Raw genomic sequence first — 19,508 nt, forward strand, 5'->3', positions numbered from 1 at the left:
GTTTTTTTGATAGTTTATCTGTGTTTATACATATTAACCATGCATGAATTTTAGCAAGTTTGTGTATTTTTATTTGATCTTGGGTGTTTCCAGCTCAGCTCCTACAGTCGGGCTAAAACACACTGTGTATACAAACAAGTGTTACACTCGTACCGTTAAGTGCAAAAAATGTCACATCGAGCATAAAACCAATTTTGTGCAGACTAGGTTTCAACAAGGGTTTTTCCACACTGTTGGGGAGTTTTGCTCTCAGGGTTTAGGAGAATATCTCCCAGCACTATTGTGGGAGTTTAAAACATCTGCTCTAACATGTGTTTTATCAAGTTATTTTGAAACTACAGCAGTTTTTTTCTCATGTACTGAGCCTGAAACTTTGTGAACCATTTCATTTCATGAAGTATTCGTGATGTTTTTCTGTGCTTCTTTGCTCTCGAGACACAGTCTCAACGCCAGAGTGAAAACACCCTGATATGTATCTGCGTTCTTCAGGAAATGGCGATCATCACTTTGACTGGGCAGCACGTCCTCCATGAAAACTGGCAGCCTCGACTTTCACCCTGACGCGCCCTTGCTGTGACCTTTGTCTGGAACTAGTGGAAGAAGAACTAAAAAAAATGGATTTATATATGTACATATTTATATTTTGTGTGTTTAAAACAAGGTTCGTACCACATGTTTAACTTACATAGATGTTTATTTCTTGTTATCTTTTATAAATTTATAGAAATTTTCTCCGTCACTACTCTACATACCCTTGGTGGGTCTTTTGCGTTGGTATGGACGTTTGCACAATTCTTCCTCTAGAGGGCAGTACTGAGTTGCAGGCATCAACAAACATGGCAAAACCATTGAAGAGGTTATTGTTTTGTGCCAGAACTCAAATAGACGGATTTCGCGGTGGTGGAATGTCAGACCACTGAATGTACAGTAAGTCGTCCCATTAATGGGGGAATATTTTACTCGTTGGTGTTTTGCCGATGTCTCTCGCGACTTTGACCACTTGCATCGCCGGATAGATCCTTAAATTAATTCTCCATTTTCTGGAGATTTTCTGGAGGCAATTTTTCCTGACTGATGGGGCTATTGAGTCTATACAGCCCCCATGATCTCCAGGGGGTATTGTCTTCTTTAAATAGCCCCTTTCCCACAAACATTTCCTGATACTTTTATGACCAGGAACTCATTTGGGTCCACTTTGATAAGGACAGAGACAGAAACCCCAGCACAATGTTTCTCACCCCAGTGAAGGACAGAGACATTAGACACCTGGTCAACAAATGCGTAGCAAAAACATCCACGGATGTTGACGACCTCGACATGAAGCTAATTAAGAAAGTAATAGATGGAATCGTTTCACCTCTAACACATATCTGCAACCTGTCATTTCAAACTGGGACATTTCCCACCAAAATGAAAGTGGCTAAAGTGCCATTGTTCAAGAAAGGGGACATACACGAATTAACTGATTACAGACCAGTCTCAATACTACCACAACTGTCAAATATTCTGGAGAAACTATTTAACGATAGGCGACAACTTCACTAACAAACACAATCTGCTATATATTGATTGGATCATTTTGTGACTCTGAGTGCTACCTGATGCTGAAACATGTTTTTGTCAAAATGTCATACGAAAAAGAAAAGATTTAGTATGATGAAATTATGTATTGTACGATGAATATATGTATTCTGTGGGTAATGGGGGCGGGACTAGATAAGATTTTGCACTTTCCCTTTCGGTTATGTGTATTGTGTGGACTACACTAAGATGATGGGTAATCTAACTGACATGACCGAAATAAACAAACATACATACATACATTTACCTGAGGAAAATAGTTTCCGGTAATCTGTGTGGTTTTGCGTTTCCACTGCAACTCAAAGTTCTTGTTTCCCAAAACCTGTTTATTTGTAACAAACAAGAAGAAACTATAAAACAATGACAAAGACAAATTCAACATTCAACATTTTATCTCATAATTATGACTTTTTTCTCATAAGTTTGATTTTTTATCTCATATTTTCAAGTTGATCTCACAATTGTGACTTTTTATCTCATAGTTTCGACTGAATTTTTCAAAATCCCGGGTCAATGAGAAAAGTTCAGATAGCATCGTAGGAGGCTGAATGTAGAACAAAGTTGACTTTAACTTGAAAAGCAAGTGTGAAAAGATGGAGAAGTAAACAACAGCTCACTCTGGGACGCGAAATGAGGAAAAATATGCTTTTTAATTGACATGATGGTGTAAGTATGGTCTTATTTTATGTGTGTTTTTCTTTACGGTGGATTCCTGCGAGGTGATGATGAGATGTAAACAACAGATGGTTCTGTTTTAATCGCCTCCTTCACTATTGTTGGCTTCCAGCGCCGCTTCCTTCCTTCCCTGAGCTCCAGGAGCTCAAACATTGGACAGGAAGTTGTGTGGTGGTGTTTTTTTTTTCTTTCTTTTTCCTCCTGGAAAATCCCTGTGACGTTGACAATCCCCCGATTCCCTCGTGCAATTATCCTTCAAGGACTTAATCATGAAGCTTGACACTCCTGAGCCCCGGGATTCTCCTCGTTTTTTTTTACCAGCTCTGATTTAATTACTGATTTAATAGACATGTTGTTTTTTTTGTTTTCCTCGCTCATCCGTGTCACTCTCAGTGGCCGTCGGTGTCTTCTTATCTTTGAGAAGCAGCGTCAATGACGGAAACTCGGCTCAGAGAAATCTTAATCAGGAGGTTTCGACGGCCGAGAGCGTCGCTCGTCTGAGAAGACGCCTGTTTTCGTGCTCGTCGCCGTGGACACCGTCAGAGGTGAAGTTAATCAGATTCAGCGATTTATTGATCCCCAGAAGGTTAATTAATTTGCAGCTTAACAGTCCATGAGCAAGTTATCAGAATCTGAATCAGAATACTTAATTAATCCCCCGAGGAGATGTGGAGGCGTTAATAAGGAATCAAATCAAGAAAACACCACATGTATGAATAACATGGCTTCTCATAGCATAAATACGACGGAATAAGAAATGTGTGAATGTATACAGAAACAGAGTAAATAAGGAATAATATTAAGAAAACACCACGTTAAATTTGACTTCATATACCATCAATATAACTGAGTAATAAATTGAGAAAATAAAATATTAAAATTAAAATATAATCTTCCTGTCAAAACCATAGGGTTTATAAGAGCACAGTTGTATTTAATGATAATTGACGCACAAGAACAGCGGTTCCCAAACTATGGGTTGGGGGCCCACAGATGGGTCACGAGATTTTTATTTGGTACCCCAAAACAAATTTGCTTTATTTTTTCCGCAACCTTTAGTTCAGATTTATGTGCACATGTTTTAAAATGAAGTTATATTTCATCTACTACACAAAATAACAGAAAGTGTTCTTGACACGATTTATGTACATGTGTATATATATATATATACAAAGTAATGTCTGTGTTCAACAAATGGATATCTGACGTGATGAAGGATTTGGAGTACTGTTTGGTTTTTAAATGGGGTTAAAGGTTAAGGGTTAACCTTCAATGGTAAGAACACGATCAGGTTGATTTACGACAGTTTCTGCTTTTACAGAGACTTGTTAATCTCTCTGCTGTACAATACTTACCCCAGAGCAGCTTTCCTTTTTTTTTACAAACCCTTTTCATTTTGTTTTTGTCCTTCACTGATCCAGCAAATTAAAGAACATGTTTAGAAAATTCAATAAAATAAAGATGAAAAATTGCATAAAATTTGCAAAAGAAAAACCCTCGTCATTCTGCCTTTGATGTTATGTATTTGCTGCCTCCTTCATTTGATAAAGGATTGTGTCAGGCAAAACTATCAGACCTGACTGAGGGAGTGTTTGTGTGGCTACACAAGCAAAGCAGGGGTAGACCGGGACAAGAAGAAGCACTTAGCACCATAAAACCGCTGACAGAATTTAATGAAAGTGAAACTTTCTGTTGCCGTTTCTAACACTAACCCTCCTGGTCCATCAAAATGGCGGCTAACCTTCCCCTGAAATACAACATGTCCGTCAAGCTTTGGGGTCAGGAGTCGTCTGGAACTACAAATGACCTGTGGTCTTTCATTCATTTCACAAATACTGTTCTGTTTTATCCAAACGTTTTTTTTACGTAGCTGTGAAGACTCACTGTCGCTAATATCCGTCCTGACACCTGTGATGGATTTTCCATTCAAACCAACGCATCCGTGTTTGTTTTCCTTGTGCTAACTGACTCTCAGGTGTCACGTCGAATTTCTTCCCCCGTTTCTTTCATCTCTACAGAATTCTGCAAATTCTCTCAAACCTAATGAAGACAATATTGATCGTCACGCGTCAAACGTCCGTCCAACGGGGAGTTTAAATTTTTTTTTTTCTACCAGCAAAACACTTCATCCTCCATTAGATTACAGCCTCTTAATGAGATTTGTGGAGCAGATGATTTGCTGTGGAAACCAGGAGAGGATCGATGAGGTCAGGAGACGACTGACCTCTAGATTATCAGGAAAGTGGGTGTGGGTTTAATTACATTTAAATCAAACACTGTTGAAACTCATGCGAGACATATTTTGAATCATCGTCCGTCTACAGAGCTCAGGGACCGTCTACAAATTGCAATACTCGCAAAATATATTTAAAGAAATATTCAGTAACTACACCATGATGCAGCGCGTTTGATTATACTACACCACTCAGTGTTTTTGTGAATATTTATTAGTAATTAATGTCAATAACTTCATTAAGTGTAGTGTCATCAAACGTTGTGTAAATGTCACCGCGGTACTGTACATGATACTACACCGTGATAACACAGAATATCTTTGTCTGGAGCTCCGTATGAAACAGAATATAATTTAGAGATGTTCTCTAAAGGTTGTATGAAGGTTGTATGAAGGTTGAGACAACGTAACGTTAGGGGAACATTCTGGGAACCTTTAGAGAACGTTCTCTGAAAGTTGTATGAAGGTTGTGACCAAAGTAACGTTTTGGGAACCTTTAGAGAATGTTCTGTAAAGGTTGTGTGTAGGTAGAAAGAAAGAAAGAAAGAAAGAAAGAAGCAAAATGACACCTGAATCTAAAGTCAAAATAGTATGACCTGAACCACAGACAGACACACAGACAGACAGGTGACTTTGATGGTTCTGGCTTTAGAGAAAATGGCTGACGCTGCATTTTCCCCTTGACTGATGGATTAGACGAGCGGGAGTTGAGGCTGCGGAGAAAAGCGAACCTGCCTCACGCTGAGAAAGTCACACTGCACGCTTCATTTCAGCCGGGAATGAAAGAAACAAGAGTGCGTGCGTGTGTGTGTGTGTGCGTGTGCATAATCTTTCTTGTCTGCTTTTATGATTGTGAGCTTACAAATTGCACGGCTTGCAGAAAATGGCTCTCTGGCTCATGTGATGAAGACGCAATAAAAGCCTCTCTGTCGTCAATACCCCAGCATACAACCAGTCATTTGCATCACTGCGAACTTTGTGAATCAATACGTGAGAAAATACATGAAATGAGTCGAGTAAAAGCGTCTTCAAAAATCAAAAAACAAACATGCATTCCAGTTACACCAGAAGTCGGAACTGGGAATGAAAACACTGCCAAGTTCATCACATTCCACTTGAAAAGTCGGGGGAAAAAAACATTTGCGCAAACATATCTTGGGCTAGCCATAGTTAGCCATTGTAAGCGTAGTAATAGCGTAGCAACTTTTCCACGGACTTAATGTAAAACAAGCAAAGGTGAAATTATTAACAGTAAAAGTAAGAAAAGTAAGTGTTTTTTCACTATTGACACAAGTTTTTGTTTTTTTGCTGACTCATTATCCTCCAAAATGGCTACAGATTCAGGACTAGGCTGTTTATAAACAAAACAAACAAAAAAACACTCAAAAAAGTCTCGCTAACTACAGAGCCCTGCCCACTTTATCCCGTCAGACCCCGCACTGGAAGCAGCATGGGTTACCCGTACTACACTACTGCCTGTAAGAATTATCTTATTAAAATGCTTCATAAACTATTTAAAGTAAATTATTCTTGTTATCGTACAAACCACACACACCTTTAGCAGCATCATGTGTTCATTTCAGTGTTTTCTGTGTGTGTGTGTGTGTGTGAGAGACGTCAGTTTCTGCCTCCTCTGAAACCATCGATCTGTTTACGCCACTCGGCTGCAGCGAGCCGGCAGGACGGATTAAAGGAGGTCATACTCAACTCAACAAATGTGTCTCATCCAGGGACAAGAATGTTTTCCTCACCACCAAATGATAAAAACATCCACCGTCATCCCAACACACACAAGACAGACCTGGATCCTGCATCCTGCATCCTGCATCCTTAGTGACAGAGGGAAAGAGAGCTCTTAACTATGAAACAGAGAAGACAGGGTCTTTGTGAATTTGGCACTTTCAATTGTTTGTTCAGATTTACCTCAGTGACACAAACTGACCACGTGAAGTAGCAGTAGACCAGAGGCTCTGGTGTCCCCGTGAGGAGAGTGAGGGGAGCACTTATCATCTTAAGTACAGATTTTGCAGTTATTTTGCTGTTAGACTGCCATTTCTGAGTGTCTGTCTCAAGTTTGTTAATCGCACTTTTGTAATTCTGCACCAAATTCCAAAGAGAAAATCAGTGATTTTAGGTCAACTGCTGCCTCGTGTGGTCACTTTGCGTCACTGAGGTTAATCTGAACAAATGATTTTAAAAACTACAAAACACATTTGAAGTTAGTGATGGAGGCAGCAATGGATCAACGGCTCCTGTGTGCTGTGATGTTAAAATCACTGATTATCTCTATGGGGTTTGGTGTGGGAGAGTGAGTGGTTTACAAACTTCAGTTTCCTGTTGGAAAAGTGTGTCTCATAGTGAGATAAAGACGTGGAACATGTTCTTAAAATATTGTTGAGTTAGGCTAAAGTAAATGGTTGTCTTTGTCTTTTATTAATTGGCTAAAATCAGTTGTTACTTTAGTAATTAACGATCAGTAGATGAACCAGAAACAGAACCAGATAAAAACAGCTGCTCCTCACTTCTCAGTGTTGAGTGATGTTCACTGTCAGTTCCTGTGATGTATCGACCACAGGCTGAGTTTCCTCAGAACTCGTCCTGGAGTCAATATGGCTGCCCTTCCTCTCCGTCTCTGACGCCGCAGCCTGAGGCGTTTCCTTCACCTGAGGATGAGCTCGTCACCACTGACCTCTGCAGCTCTGTGTGGAGGAGAAGTCTCTCAGTCGCCCTGTTCCTGTAATAATCCCACCCGTCAGTCTGATGTAATTACTCTGCCTCTAATTAAACGAGACAAGAGGCAGGAACATGGAGTTCCCCTTGCTGAAAGGATCAGCAAGCAGAAATCTGGACAGTTGTAAAACCGACAACTCGTACAGGTTCTGATGATAGATAGATTTACAAAGGCGCATACGAAGGCAATATATAACAAAACATGGCTTTGACAATGCACCTTAAGGGAGACTGGATGTAGCACCAGCCCCCCTCACCAGCCCCCTAAATGGTCTCAACAACAACCTAATCACGGACCTACTGTCAGTTTTGCCCAGCCTCCAACCCTCACTAGTACACCACGACCACCGAGGTTTCATACCGATCCCGCTAACACCAGCATGGCACAAGAGAGCACAGTAAATGCTAGCAACTTTGATATGAACAGTTCCCTTGCCCAAATAAAATGTACACCAATAAATTTACCCAAATTCTTTGGAGAGAGTAGAGATTATTGGCGCTGGAAGGCTGAATGGGTGAAGCTCCAGGCTCATGCCGATTCCTTTAAGATCACAAGAGATTAAGAGGCTTCAGTTGTTGGAAAGCATAAATGAGCCCTGTAAAGAAAGACCTCCGATTGTCTCATTGCAAGGATGTAAGCGATGTTTTCAAAGAACTAGAGAGCTGCTACGGTGATATGGCAGCCACAGTAGAGGAAATTTTATTGGAATTACATTCCAAACCAGTTGTGAAGGATCCTCACCCTAGGGAGACGCTAGAGTTGATGTCAGATTTGGAGAATGCAGTATCGGATCTAACAGACCTAGGGTGGGAAGAAACTATGAATAATCCCATAGTGATGCGGCCATTGGAGAGCAGACTCCCTAAAAGTATGCAAACTCAGTGGTACAAAGAGGAGTGCAACGCCGAGCAAAATGCTCTCCCTGGGACTCGTATCAAGAGACTTCTACTGTTCTTGCAAAGCGAAAAGAAGGTACTTAGAAGACTGGCGCGTTTGCCCAGTGAATCCAGCAAGCCAAGCACTACTCATGCTTCTGAAAGGCCTAATTTCCGTGAGAAGTCAGCTGATTGCAAGAGAGAGAGGAAGGTGTTCACTAGAGTACCTGCAGCTAAAGTCCTAACCTGTACCGGAGATAAAAAGCAGAAACTTTGCGCCGTGTGCGGTGAGGGAGAGCATGAACTGTTCCGCTGTGCAACATTTAGGAAAGCCTCCCCGTCAGAAAGAAAGGTCCTAGTAGAAAAAGCAAAATCATGCAAAAAATGCCTGGATAACCACAATGCCGACGGTCGCTGCATTGCAAGGTTCCTCTGTAGAAATGTGAGGTGTAAGTACGGCCCGGCAGATCATCACTATCTTCTCTGCCTGAAGGCCACTGCGAAGTCGGGGAGACCTCGCGGTTCCACAGCGGAACAGGAGGCTGCGCTCGCCCAAATAGGATTATCACCTGACCAGCTAGAAAGAGTGACAAATAAGGTGACGATTACTGTGTGTACCGACAGGAACCTACTAAAGCTGTGTAAAGTCAAGCCAAAACGCCCTATCCTCATGATGCTTATGTTCGTCACAACAAAAGGGGGAGACAGCGTTGGAGCTATGCTCGATCTTGCCTCAGACACGAATTACATAACACACCAAGTTGCAGAGAAACTCGGATCAACTGGTGAACCTGTCCTAATTGCCTTGCATGGAGTAAAGACATTCAAAGAGATAATACAAACAAAAAGGTATCTTGTAACAATAAAGGTCTGGACTCTGCAAAGGACTTTGAGGCTTCACCAATTGAACTGCTATGGGTTGGACACCATTGTGAGAGTGGGTCACGTAGTGACATTAGAGCACTTGGAGAAGTTCTTCTCGGGAGTTGAACCGGGGGAGCTGATTCGCCCAGAAAGCATCGATCTACTAATCAGTGCTGGAGAAAGCCCCCTAGCCCCAAATAAATTGCCAGAGATCGGTAATTTGGTGTTGTGGGACGGCCCTCTGGGCAAAACTGTGAGTGGTAGGCACCCTCGCCTTGTTGAAAAAGTAAGGGTGACCGAACAGTACTTAAGAACGGCTATGTGCAATAAAGAGATCCTCGAATGGCTGAGATGGGACAGCATCGGCGCTGCCTGCAACCCTGCCTGTGAAGGGTGCCGTTGTGGAAAGTGCCCACCGGGAGGGAAGGAGATGACCCTTGCTGACGAAAAGGAGCTTGAAGTGATAAAGGCAGGCTTAACCTTTCAAGAGAGTGACACTCACAGTAACCAGCCGCACTGGGACGCAAAGTACCCCTGGAAGAAAAACCCAGCATCTCTTCCCAACAACAGGAAGGCCGTAGAAGCAACGTTCCTGAGTAATGAGAAGCAATTAACAAGAGATCCCCTTTGGAAGGAAGCCTACACGAGGCAGATTCATGAGATGGTGAAAAGAGGAGCCGCAGTCAAGCTTACCAAGGACGTGATGGACAGCTGGAAAGGCGCTGTGTGGTGGGTGAGTCACCTGATCGCACCAAACCCCCATTCTATAACTACACCAGTGCGCCTTGTCTGGAATGGTAGCCAAGAATTCAGAGGAGTGAGCTTAAATAGTATTTTGCTCAAAGGTCCGGACGTACTCAATCCCATCAGAGCAGTTCTCCTCCGATTTAGGGAAGGTAGACACGCCGCCATTGGCGACATCACCAAGATGTACAATTCGGTGTGGCTGGAGGAACAAGAAGTCCATGTACACCGATTCCTGTGGAGAGACTCTCCTTCTGATGAAATTGAGGATTATGCTGTTGTAAGAGTGAACATGGGACACAAACCCGCTGGGTGCATCGCACAAGTGGCCATGCGGGAGACTGCGAAGTTACCCCAATTCACTGACATGGTGGAGGAGAGGATAGTCATCGAAGAGGACGCTTACGTTGATGATCTTCTCGTGTCCCACAATGATTCACAACACTTAGAATGACGCTGATGTTGCCCAACCAGTTGAGGGAGGAAGACAACAAAGCGTTAGGGGTGGGTTACCTAGTGCAAAAAGACAAACTCTTTGTGATGGCCTCCATTCATTTCTCCAAAAGAAAGAAGAAGATGAGAACTGGAATTGACCTTACCGAAGGAGAAGTGGAGGAGAAAACACTAAATCCATTAACTCGTCGCGTCCTACTGAGTCAAATTGCTGGATTGTATGACCCCGTCGGTCTGATAACACCTGTGAAACAGAAAGGTGTCATCCTTGTGAGGATGACTCCAGTTAAGGATTGGCCTATGAAAGCTGCAGCAAAAGTGGCAGCTGAAGCTACAGAAACGGTGAACGGACTCCAAATAAAAGCCTTTACAGCAGTTCTCACAAGGACTCAAGCTAAGGGGTCATTGAAACCCGCTTACAAGGACCCAATAGCCACACACGTTCTAGAGCCCGCAGTACTTGAGGCCAAATCTGTTGACACGAAGGCGAAAGAGACACTGTGGGGAGCCGCGCTCATAGATCAAGTGGGTCCGGAAAAGTACAGCTCTCTAGCTGAGCTCTGTGGAGTAGTCGGCTATACCAGAAGGGCGGTGAAGACGTGGTTGGCTGCGTTCCACGACCTGTGCCTGGCCGCCCAAAAAGAGATTTCATTCCCTGTAACGACACTAGACAGACTCGTCGTCAACAAGGACGAAGCTTCGGGGCTCCTGCGGTGCTATGGCAGAGTCCAAGCCATCACCTGGGGAAACCCCGGAGTATCCCTGGTCCAATATAATGCCTGTATCAGCACCCTCCTCACACGGGAAGCCCACAGAGCCAACCATGAAGGCATCGCTGGCACACTCCTCAGAGTGAGGTCCAAAGCATGGGTAGTACAGGGGCCAAGAATTGCAAGAAACGTCATCGACTCCTGCGTGCACTGTCGAAAGACCAAGGCAAGGCTATGCAGGCACAAGATGAGTGAGCTTCCTAGTGAACGATCTGAACCAGCGGCGCCGTTTGAGCTAACAGCACTGGATCTCTTTGGCCCCTACGTTGTCAGAGACACCGTAAAGCGAAGAACAAAGATGAAAGTCTGGGGAGTAGTATTCAGTTGTATGGCTTCCAGGGCACTGCATGCTGACATCGTGGAAGACCTGTCAATGGATGGCTTCCTAAAGGTGTACCAGCGCTTCACAGCTCTCAGGGGCCACCCAAGAAAACTTTGGTCGGATCAAGAGACCAACTTCGTGGGCGCCAAGCCAGTTTTAAAGGAACTCTACGAATTCCTGAACAACATCGACAAGGATCAAGTCCAGAGGAAAGCAACCGCCGCTGGGACCGACTGGTCGTGGGTGGTTCACCCAGCAGACTCTCCCCATCGAAACGGAGCAGCTGAAGCAGCAGTCCGTACAGTCAAGAGAGCGTTGAGCAACATCGGGGTGGAAAGTCACCTGACAGCACTGGAGTTCCAGGCCGGGCCTCTTCGTTCGACAGAAGTGGCACGCACCCGCAAGGAACGTCACAGTGGGAGACTTAGTGTGGTTGGCTGACCAGAATACACTGAGAGGCCAGTTTAGGCTCGGTCGAGTTGTGGAGGCCCATCCTGATGTGAAAGGCGTAGTACGAGACGTGAAAGTGAGGACGTGCCAAAGTTGGTGGGATATAGTCAATTATGGACAAAACAAGATACCAAACAGCTAAATTCTTGTTAGGTATGGTCTCCTTTGGACAAAAACCCAACAATGGGGGATATAGACAACTTTGGACAAAGCAAGACACAAAAAAGGCGAAATATTCGTTAGGGTATGGCCACTTTTGGACAAAAACCCAACACATACACACCAAAGCAAAATTATTAGAGGGATCTGTAAATGTTTGAACAAAACAAGACACCAACCAACAGTGCATCAACAAAAGACTCTCAGACTTTTTATTCACAGAAAATAACATTGTATCGTCGTTCTTCGCATCCACACAGCTGGTAAAACACGGCTCCTCTGCTGGGATTCACCAGATTTGCAGCTCAATCAAACACCAACACAGCGGCCGTGTCCCTCGCTTGATATTCAGCCACTTGTTTCTCCTCCTGGGATAAAAAAACCACCAAATGATGAGAAGCATTAGAAGAAAGAAGGAGGGATGAGGAGAGCAGCGAGGAAGGTGTGGGTTTCCCTCTCTAATCCTCATCACCTCCTGTTTCCTTGCCCCACCTCAGTCCCCCCCGCTGCGTTGTCTCCGTCCTCTCAGTTGACACCATCATTAATAATAAAAATGTGCAAAGCAGGCAGAGGTGAAGTATGCACCGATGCGGATCCGACAGGATCAGGAAAGTGTGTGTGTGTGTGGAATCGTTTTAAGTTTGATAGGAGACACAGGAGAGCAGGACACGCTGTCCTCGTCTGATGTTTTAACGCAGTGGCGTTAAACACTTCCAGTGGATTTTTAAAGAGGTTTTATTGACGGAAATTGATTGAAAAAAACGACTGCAAATGAACGTGAACCTCTGGACAGAAGCTGTTGTTGCTCCCTGTGACCACCGTGTGGCACTAGAGGGAGGCGATCGCTCACAACGTGGGTATAAAAGTGTGCATTTTGGGTTAGAAAATGTCTTGAGAGGAGGATGAAGATGCTGCAAAGTTTCATCCAGAGGTGTGACGATCAGAGGACAATGGAGATCCTCACCTCAGTTGCCATGACAACCACCGTCTGTTTGCCTTTCAGCGGTGGAAACATGGCAGAAAATCACATTACTGCAAATCTCAGCCGCTCGTCTGTTTACTTAAGACCAGGAAGTGAGGACAAATAAGACAACGTAGAAGCAAATCTTAGGTCTCTTGGACCGTCATATTCATCACGTCTCAAGTCTTCTGGTTCTGGTCTTCTAATTACTAACAATGTCTTTGTCTCTGTTTTATGATTAGTTTTTTTCGTTCTGTGTCTGATTTTCTGTTCCTTGTTTCCAGTTTTATTTTGAAGTGTTTCCTTCATGTGCACCTTGTCGAGTTTTGCTCCGCCCTAATGTCGTCCACCTGTGTCTGATTGGCCCCGCCTTCCTAGTGTCTCGGTTGGTTCATTTATTTGTTTTCACTTCTTAAAGGATTTTTAAAATCTGACTTGATTTTAAAAAAACACAACAAACTCAGTCATTGATTTTCAACGTTTTTTAATCCTGAGAAAGCGCAGACTCAGGACCTCGTCACACTGGGACGAGGACTTGGACCCAATTGCACGACAGGAAACCATAAGACAACAACTAAACACCGCCAGCTTCCTTGCTCAAACTCTCACAGGAACTCGCGTGATTTAACGTGACTTTGGAATATAAACAGACGTGGAGGCGGAACTGCTAGTAGCTGTTGTGTGTGCGATGTTTTCTGAGAAGACGGAATCAGCGCAGCTTGTACAAGTTTCAGTTCTAAACAAAAGTTTGCATCGTCCGTTCCCAGGATTCTGCTAAAGCCCCCAATCAATGTTTAAGTCGTAAAATATCAAACATTACTCTGATGATGTTAATCCCTCACACAACAGGATAATCTGCTCAAATCACGACACCCACGACTGTCGTAAAGGACCAGGGCGGGGCTTAAGGTGCTACTTGTTTCTTGTATTTTTGTTTCATTAAAGACTCTTTTCTGATGTTCCTGCAAACATACTTTGGGAGCCACTACCACGGTTGCTGTGGTAACCCGCATACAAATCAAAGTAAGGTGCAGACTGCTGTGTGGCTAAATGGAAACACAGAAATAGTTTGTTTTTCAAAGATAATTCCTGCAAATACTCATCGGATAAAACTCGGGACAGATCCTGAAGGAAACACAGAGTTTGGCGAGTTTCCGCGCTCGACGAGTCGCTCAGAAATGAAAGAAAACGATGACAATAAAGACGTTTAAAAAAGGACAGAGTGGAGACAACAGGGAGCGATGCTTTAAAGTAAAGCTGTGCAGCCGAGACTCTGACGACAAAAAAAAACTTATGCAAGGTAAGAAAAGGAGCCAGAATACGGCAGAAAATAAGGAGCGATAAGAGGAGGATCAGCGAGGAAAAGCCCCACAGTGATGACACTCACTCTCTAACTCCACATGTCAGACAGTCTGGACTCGGGGCCTCAAGTTCATCTCCTTTTCACAGTTTGCAGCCGAGCATGAGTGTGTTTTTCCACTTTACATTAGGGCGGGAAAAGATTCAGCGGGTTTACCCTCGGCAGGATTAGAGCTGGCAGGCTTCGCTTTGAGCTCCTTCGACTGTTAGGAAGAGCGGCGGAGCTTAAGCCAAATGACCTCCTCACTGGGTTTTTCGGGATTGGAACGGCTCCAGCCTGGAAACGGCCCTGCGAGATATAAGAGGAGGAGGAAGGTTGTTAGGGTTTAATTTATGAGAAGAGAAGGGCAGCGAGGAGGAAAGAGACTCCGGGACACAAACTCTACTCGCTGACAAATGCTCCCGACGAGAGATTTATGGAGAGAAGTGATGGAATAAGGTCGCAGCGAGCGCAGGAGGAAACTGATGCTCGTAGAATAGTCTATAATGTCACCAAAAAACAAGTTAAAACATGTTTTTTTTGATGATTTACAACACAGTCTACATTATTATTTCCATATGTTTATTAACTTTTTTTTGTATATATTTAGTTTACTCACTCTCCCACACCAAACCCCATAGAGAAAATAAGTGATTTTAACATCACAGCACACAGGAGTTGTTGATCCACTGCTGCCTCCATCACTAAGTTCTCAGTGACCACACGAGGCAGCAGTAGACCAGCAGCTCCTGTGGCCTTGCGAGCTAAAATCACTGATTTTCTTTATGGAGTTTGGTGTGTGTTATGTCGAATAAAATTGATGTCAGTTTAAGTCTACGATATCTCGCTGTTGAAAACTGAAGTTTGTAAACCACTCACTCTCCCACACCAAACCCCATAGAGAAAATCATCAATTTTGAGTCACAGCACACAGGAGTTGTTGCCCACTGTTGCCTCCATTTGTAAGTTCAGATGTGTTGTCTTGTGACTTTGGCGTTTGAAATCCTTTGTTCAGATTGACCTCAGTGACACAAAGTGACCACACGAGGCAGCAGTAGACCAGCGGCTCCTGTGTCCCCATGAGCTAAAATCACTAATTTTCTCAACAAGGTTTGGTGTGGGAGAGTAAACAGCTTAAAAACTTTAATTTCCAGCTGTTTGTCAGTGAGATAAAGCACTGAACATATTCTTAAAATATCATTGATTCAAGTAGGCATGTATTTGCTTTCCTTCTCTGTTCTTTTCCTCGCAGCTTTACCCGTGATTGGCATAAGCAATTAATTTAAGGAGAGAGTCTTTTATAATTGATTGATTTCCCTCTGGAAAAATATTCCACCCATTGATAAAAATGTTTCAGCGAAAAGCGATCAGATGGAACAACTCTGCGACGCGGTGCCGCCGCAGCTCAGGGCTCAGGAAATGTTTGTGGAGGAGCTTTTTAATCAAAAGTGGAGAATTATCACTGTGAAACAAAATAAACCACTCCAGTTAAGCACTTTAAAGTAAAGAAGGAGAAGAAAAAAAAACAGTTTGCAGGACAATTTGGCAGATGATTTGCAAATTTAAATAGCTGCTTTATCTTTTGAAGGACTTACATTTCTGTCATGCTCCTGGGGGACTCGCATAATGTTCATTACTGCCAAAAAGAAGCTGCTGCTTATTATTCAGATGGAGTTTTTCACCAACCCACATGTGTTAGGTGAGAATAACAACAGTTTCCCCGGCAACAGCTGGTTTGTTTTGAATGTTTTTTATTATCCAAGAATACAAAAAAGTATCTACATTCACATACCGCATACTGCGGCATGACTGACCACACAGATTTCAAGTAAAATCAAATGTTTTTATCAAAATGTACCTTCACTTCCCCAAAGTTCTGTTTCTGTCTTTTGGTGTTTGTACTTTGCACATTTTTTCTCTTCTTTTTTTTACATTTGGCACTTAACAGGTGTCCATCTCAGTCTAAAAATGATGCTATGATATCCTTTTCCAACTGGAAACTGAGGTTTTCTTTGTTTTATAAACCGTAAACACTCCCTGTACCAAACCCCATAGAGGAAATCAGTGATTCTACATCACAGCACACATGAGTTGTTGATCCATTGCTGCCTCCATTTTTTAAGTTCAGATGTGTTGTCCTTTGACTTTGATGTATAAGATAATTTGTTCAGATTTACATCAGTGACACAAAATGACCACACGAGGCAGCAGTAGACCAGCAGCTCCTGTGTCTCTGTGAGCTAAAATCACTGATTTTCTCTGTGGGGTTTGGTGTGGGAGAGTGAACAGCTTACAAACTTCAATTTCCAGTTGAAAAATGCTGTTTGTCAGTGAGATAAAGCACTGAACATATTCTTAAGATATCATTGATTAAAGTAGCATATATTTTCAAGAAATTACTTAAATTTCTTAACACAGATTATCGGCGTTTCTGTCGTTCACACGTCTGGAGATTTTGTCTCAGAAAAATTCTACGTCAAACAAACGGAACCTGTAATTATCCGACATAAAACAACAACAACAAAAAAAGGGTGCGTGCCATTTCTGTCGTAATTTCTGTTAAAATCCAGCAAATAAAAAAACTGTTTGCTCGTTAAAATTCAAATTTTGCGAAGAAACAGCCAATTCCGGTGTTTGTTTGTTTCGTTTTTTAAAAAAAAAGGCTTCTGTCTCATCTTTGAAAACGTTTTTGGAACAAGAAAAAAAAAAAGAGGTAACAACAATACAAAGAGCTCAAAAATTACGCGAAAACAAGAATGAGAACAAGAACGATAAACATCAGAACCTTTGACGATGAAAAAGACTGAAAACACGGGAAGTGACACATCGTATGTTACAACAAACGCACAATCTTTTAAAGACTTTCTTGCATTAAAAAAACTCCACCGCAGTTTAAAACTGCAGTCCGTCACTTTTAAATGTAAACATTGTCCACACAACTGCACACAGGAAGTGATTTGTTTTATGTCGAGACAAAGATAACAGAGATATTTTGTCTTTTCTGTTTAGAAATAAATATAGCTGTAGAAGTCACCAGCATAAAAGTCATATTGGGGAGCTCGGTATGTTTACCGATATTCAATTCTACATTTTAAAGCCAATATTGACGGATATAACGCCGATAATGTGCTCACAAAAAGTTTAAGAAGGGGAATTCTCTGGGTCGTTAAGCAGTTTGACAAGGAATCACTCCTTGTCTCCGCCCACCCCCACTCTGCTGCTGTATACGCACAAACGCTCCCTCAGTTAGAGCCCGTTTCAGACGGATGACGCAGAAAAACAAATCGTGTTAAATCATTTCTGTTCACAAAGAACAAACAGAGACAAAATACTATCGAAAACAACAACACATGTTTTACCAAAAGTTACGCACTGCAGCTTTAAAGTACGTCGTCGGTTTAAAGGACGATAATAAGTTAGAAAAAATATAAATACAGCACATGAAACACATAAATTAAGACGATTTCTCCTTGCAGCGACTCCACACTTTCTGTGTTCGGTCATAGTCGTGGTTTGAGTCAAACTCGGAGCAGAGGATCAGAGTTTCTCAGAGTCTCGTCCTCCATCGTTTTCATCTCTTGGCATAAATCTCTCCACGCTTTGAATCGGAGCGGCTCTGCCCGCGGCCGAGTGAGGTGGGGGAGTTAACGTGTGCTTTGAAGCCGCTCCTTTGTGGGACCTGTGAGGCTGCCAATCTCCGAAGCCCCGTCTCAGGGGGAGATTTAAACCCAGCTCACACCACTGCTGCTGCTGCCGCTCATCAGGCCTCCAAGGCTGTGGAGAATCGAGGCTTCGGCAGGAATTCAAGTGCTTAACAGTCACGGATGTGGACGTGAGCACATCCCCGTCTTTGTTGTGTCTCTCTCACACACGCATCTGTGTTCATGTTTTTGTCTCAGTTTTGTTTTGTCAAAGATATATATATATATATATATATATATATATATAAAAAGGCAAAGATTCTCCAGTTCTACCACATCGGGGGACTGTTTGTCTCGAGCACGCCGTACATTTCCGCAAGTTTTTTGAAACGCGGCCCCCAGTCGTTGAGGTAATCGTATTCGTGATCGGTGTTTGAGTTTCCTGACTGGAGCGAGCTGAGGGACTCCGCGACAGAGCCCTCGCCCTCGTAGGCGTAGGTCTGCAGGGAGTCGTACGGTGGAGCACAAGTGTCCACGTCGGCCTCCAGGAGCTTCGCCAGCACGTAGCCGTGTACGTTACTGTCCCCGCCACCGCCGCCCATCACGCAGGCTTGAGGGACGTAACGCGACAAGCTCTCGATCTCCGGCAGCATGTCCTGCCTCATCTTGCCCAGGTGGTGGTGCGCCTCGCGCGGGTTCCACATGGCAGCGATGTCGAAGGCCTCAGTGTCCTCCTCGCCGCCGCCCTCATCGTCGTAGCGCACGATGTTCTCGTGTACGTTCTCCTCTTCGTCACACAGGTAGGGCTTCTTACGATGAGTCCGCAGGGAGAGCATGAGCAGAATCATCACTGTCAAAACAACAACAAAAACACTGTTAGCTTAACGGTTAGTATTTACATGATGCTAATTTTCATGTTGCTTTACTTGCGCAAGTCTTTCTTCTGAGTTTGTTATACACTGATCAATTATATGCGACATTGCCTCACTAAACACCCAAATTAGGCAAAAAAAATTTGAACAAATTGTTAATTCACTACGTTTGATACAGGTCACCTTGAATATGGTACCGTTTTTTTTATAATTTCAATTTAAGCTGTGAATAATTTGTCAGAACTTCTCAATTTACAGCACTCGGTGCGCCGTTATGTAAGGAAGTTTAGCATCGTTTAATTTAGCATGAATCAATCGAAATAATTCCATGGGTACCATTAAATTATCAAGTTTGGTATTCAGCCAAGAACTTTTGGAAGAAGTAAAAACAGACGTCATGGTTAAAGCTGTTTATCAATGTTCAGTTCATTACTTCATTCTTAATGTCATTAATTAAGGGATGCACAATAGTTTTTTTGCAGATATGCCAATATATCGGGAGTGCTTGTGCCTTTAACTAAACTTGTATAATATTTACATGTTTCACGTGAGGAAATTTGAGGATTTTGACAATTTCACTTCACTCTTTTGATTTAAAAAAAAAAAAAAAAACATATCAGTGCAAAGTGTGTGACTTCACACCACAGCAGCAGCAGCAGCAGTGGATGACGCTCCCACTGTGAGATCACTGGTGCAGGATTAAATATGGGCTTTCTTTTTTTCTTTCTTTTTTCCACGTCCTGGCACAAGTCTAGCATTCATTAGCAGCTGCTGCCTGTAGCATCACGCTCCGTTCCCCTGGACTCACTTTATCTGTCCCTGCAGACCGGTGGTCGCT

At 43.1% G+C, this 19,508-nt stretch overlaps 1 protein-coding gene across 2 annotated transcripts in view; it reads right to left on the reverse strand.

Moving 5' to 3' along the window:
- Positions 1–15,891: 15,891 nt before the first annotated feature.
- Positions 15,892–19,508, reverse strand: part of LOC131468182 (cadherin-20-like) — an 87,811-nt gene continuing 84,194 nt past the window's right edge. For both annotated transcript variants that reach the window (XM_058642178.1, XM_058642187.1), the window contains exon 12: positions 15,892–18,648. In XM_058642178.1, the coding sequence (XP_058498161.1) occupies positions 18,128–18,648 (521 nt within the window). In that variant the 3' untranslated portion in view covers positions 15,892–18,127. The remainder of the gene's footprint in view (positions 18,649–19,508) is intronic.

The sequence above is a fragment of the Solea solea genome, chromosome 1 (assembly GCF_958295425.1).
Source record: "Solea solea chromosome 1, fSolSol10.1, whole genome shotgun sequence".
Classification (NCBI taxonomy): Eukaryota; Metazoa; Chordata; class Actinopteri; order Pleuronectiformes; family Soleidae; genus Solea; species Solea solea.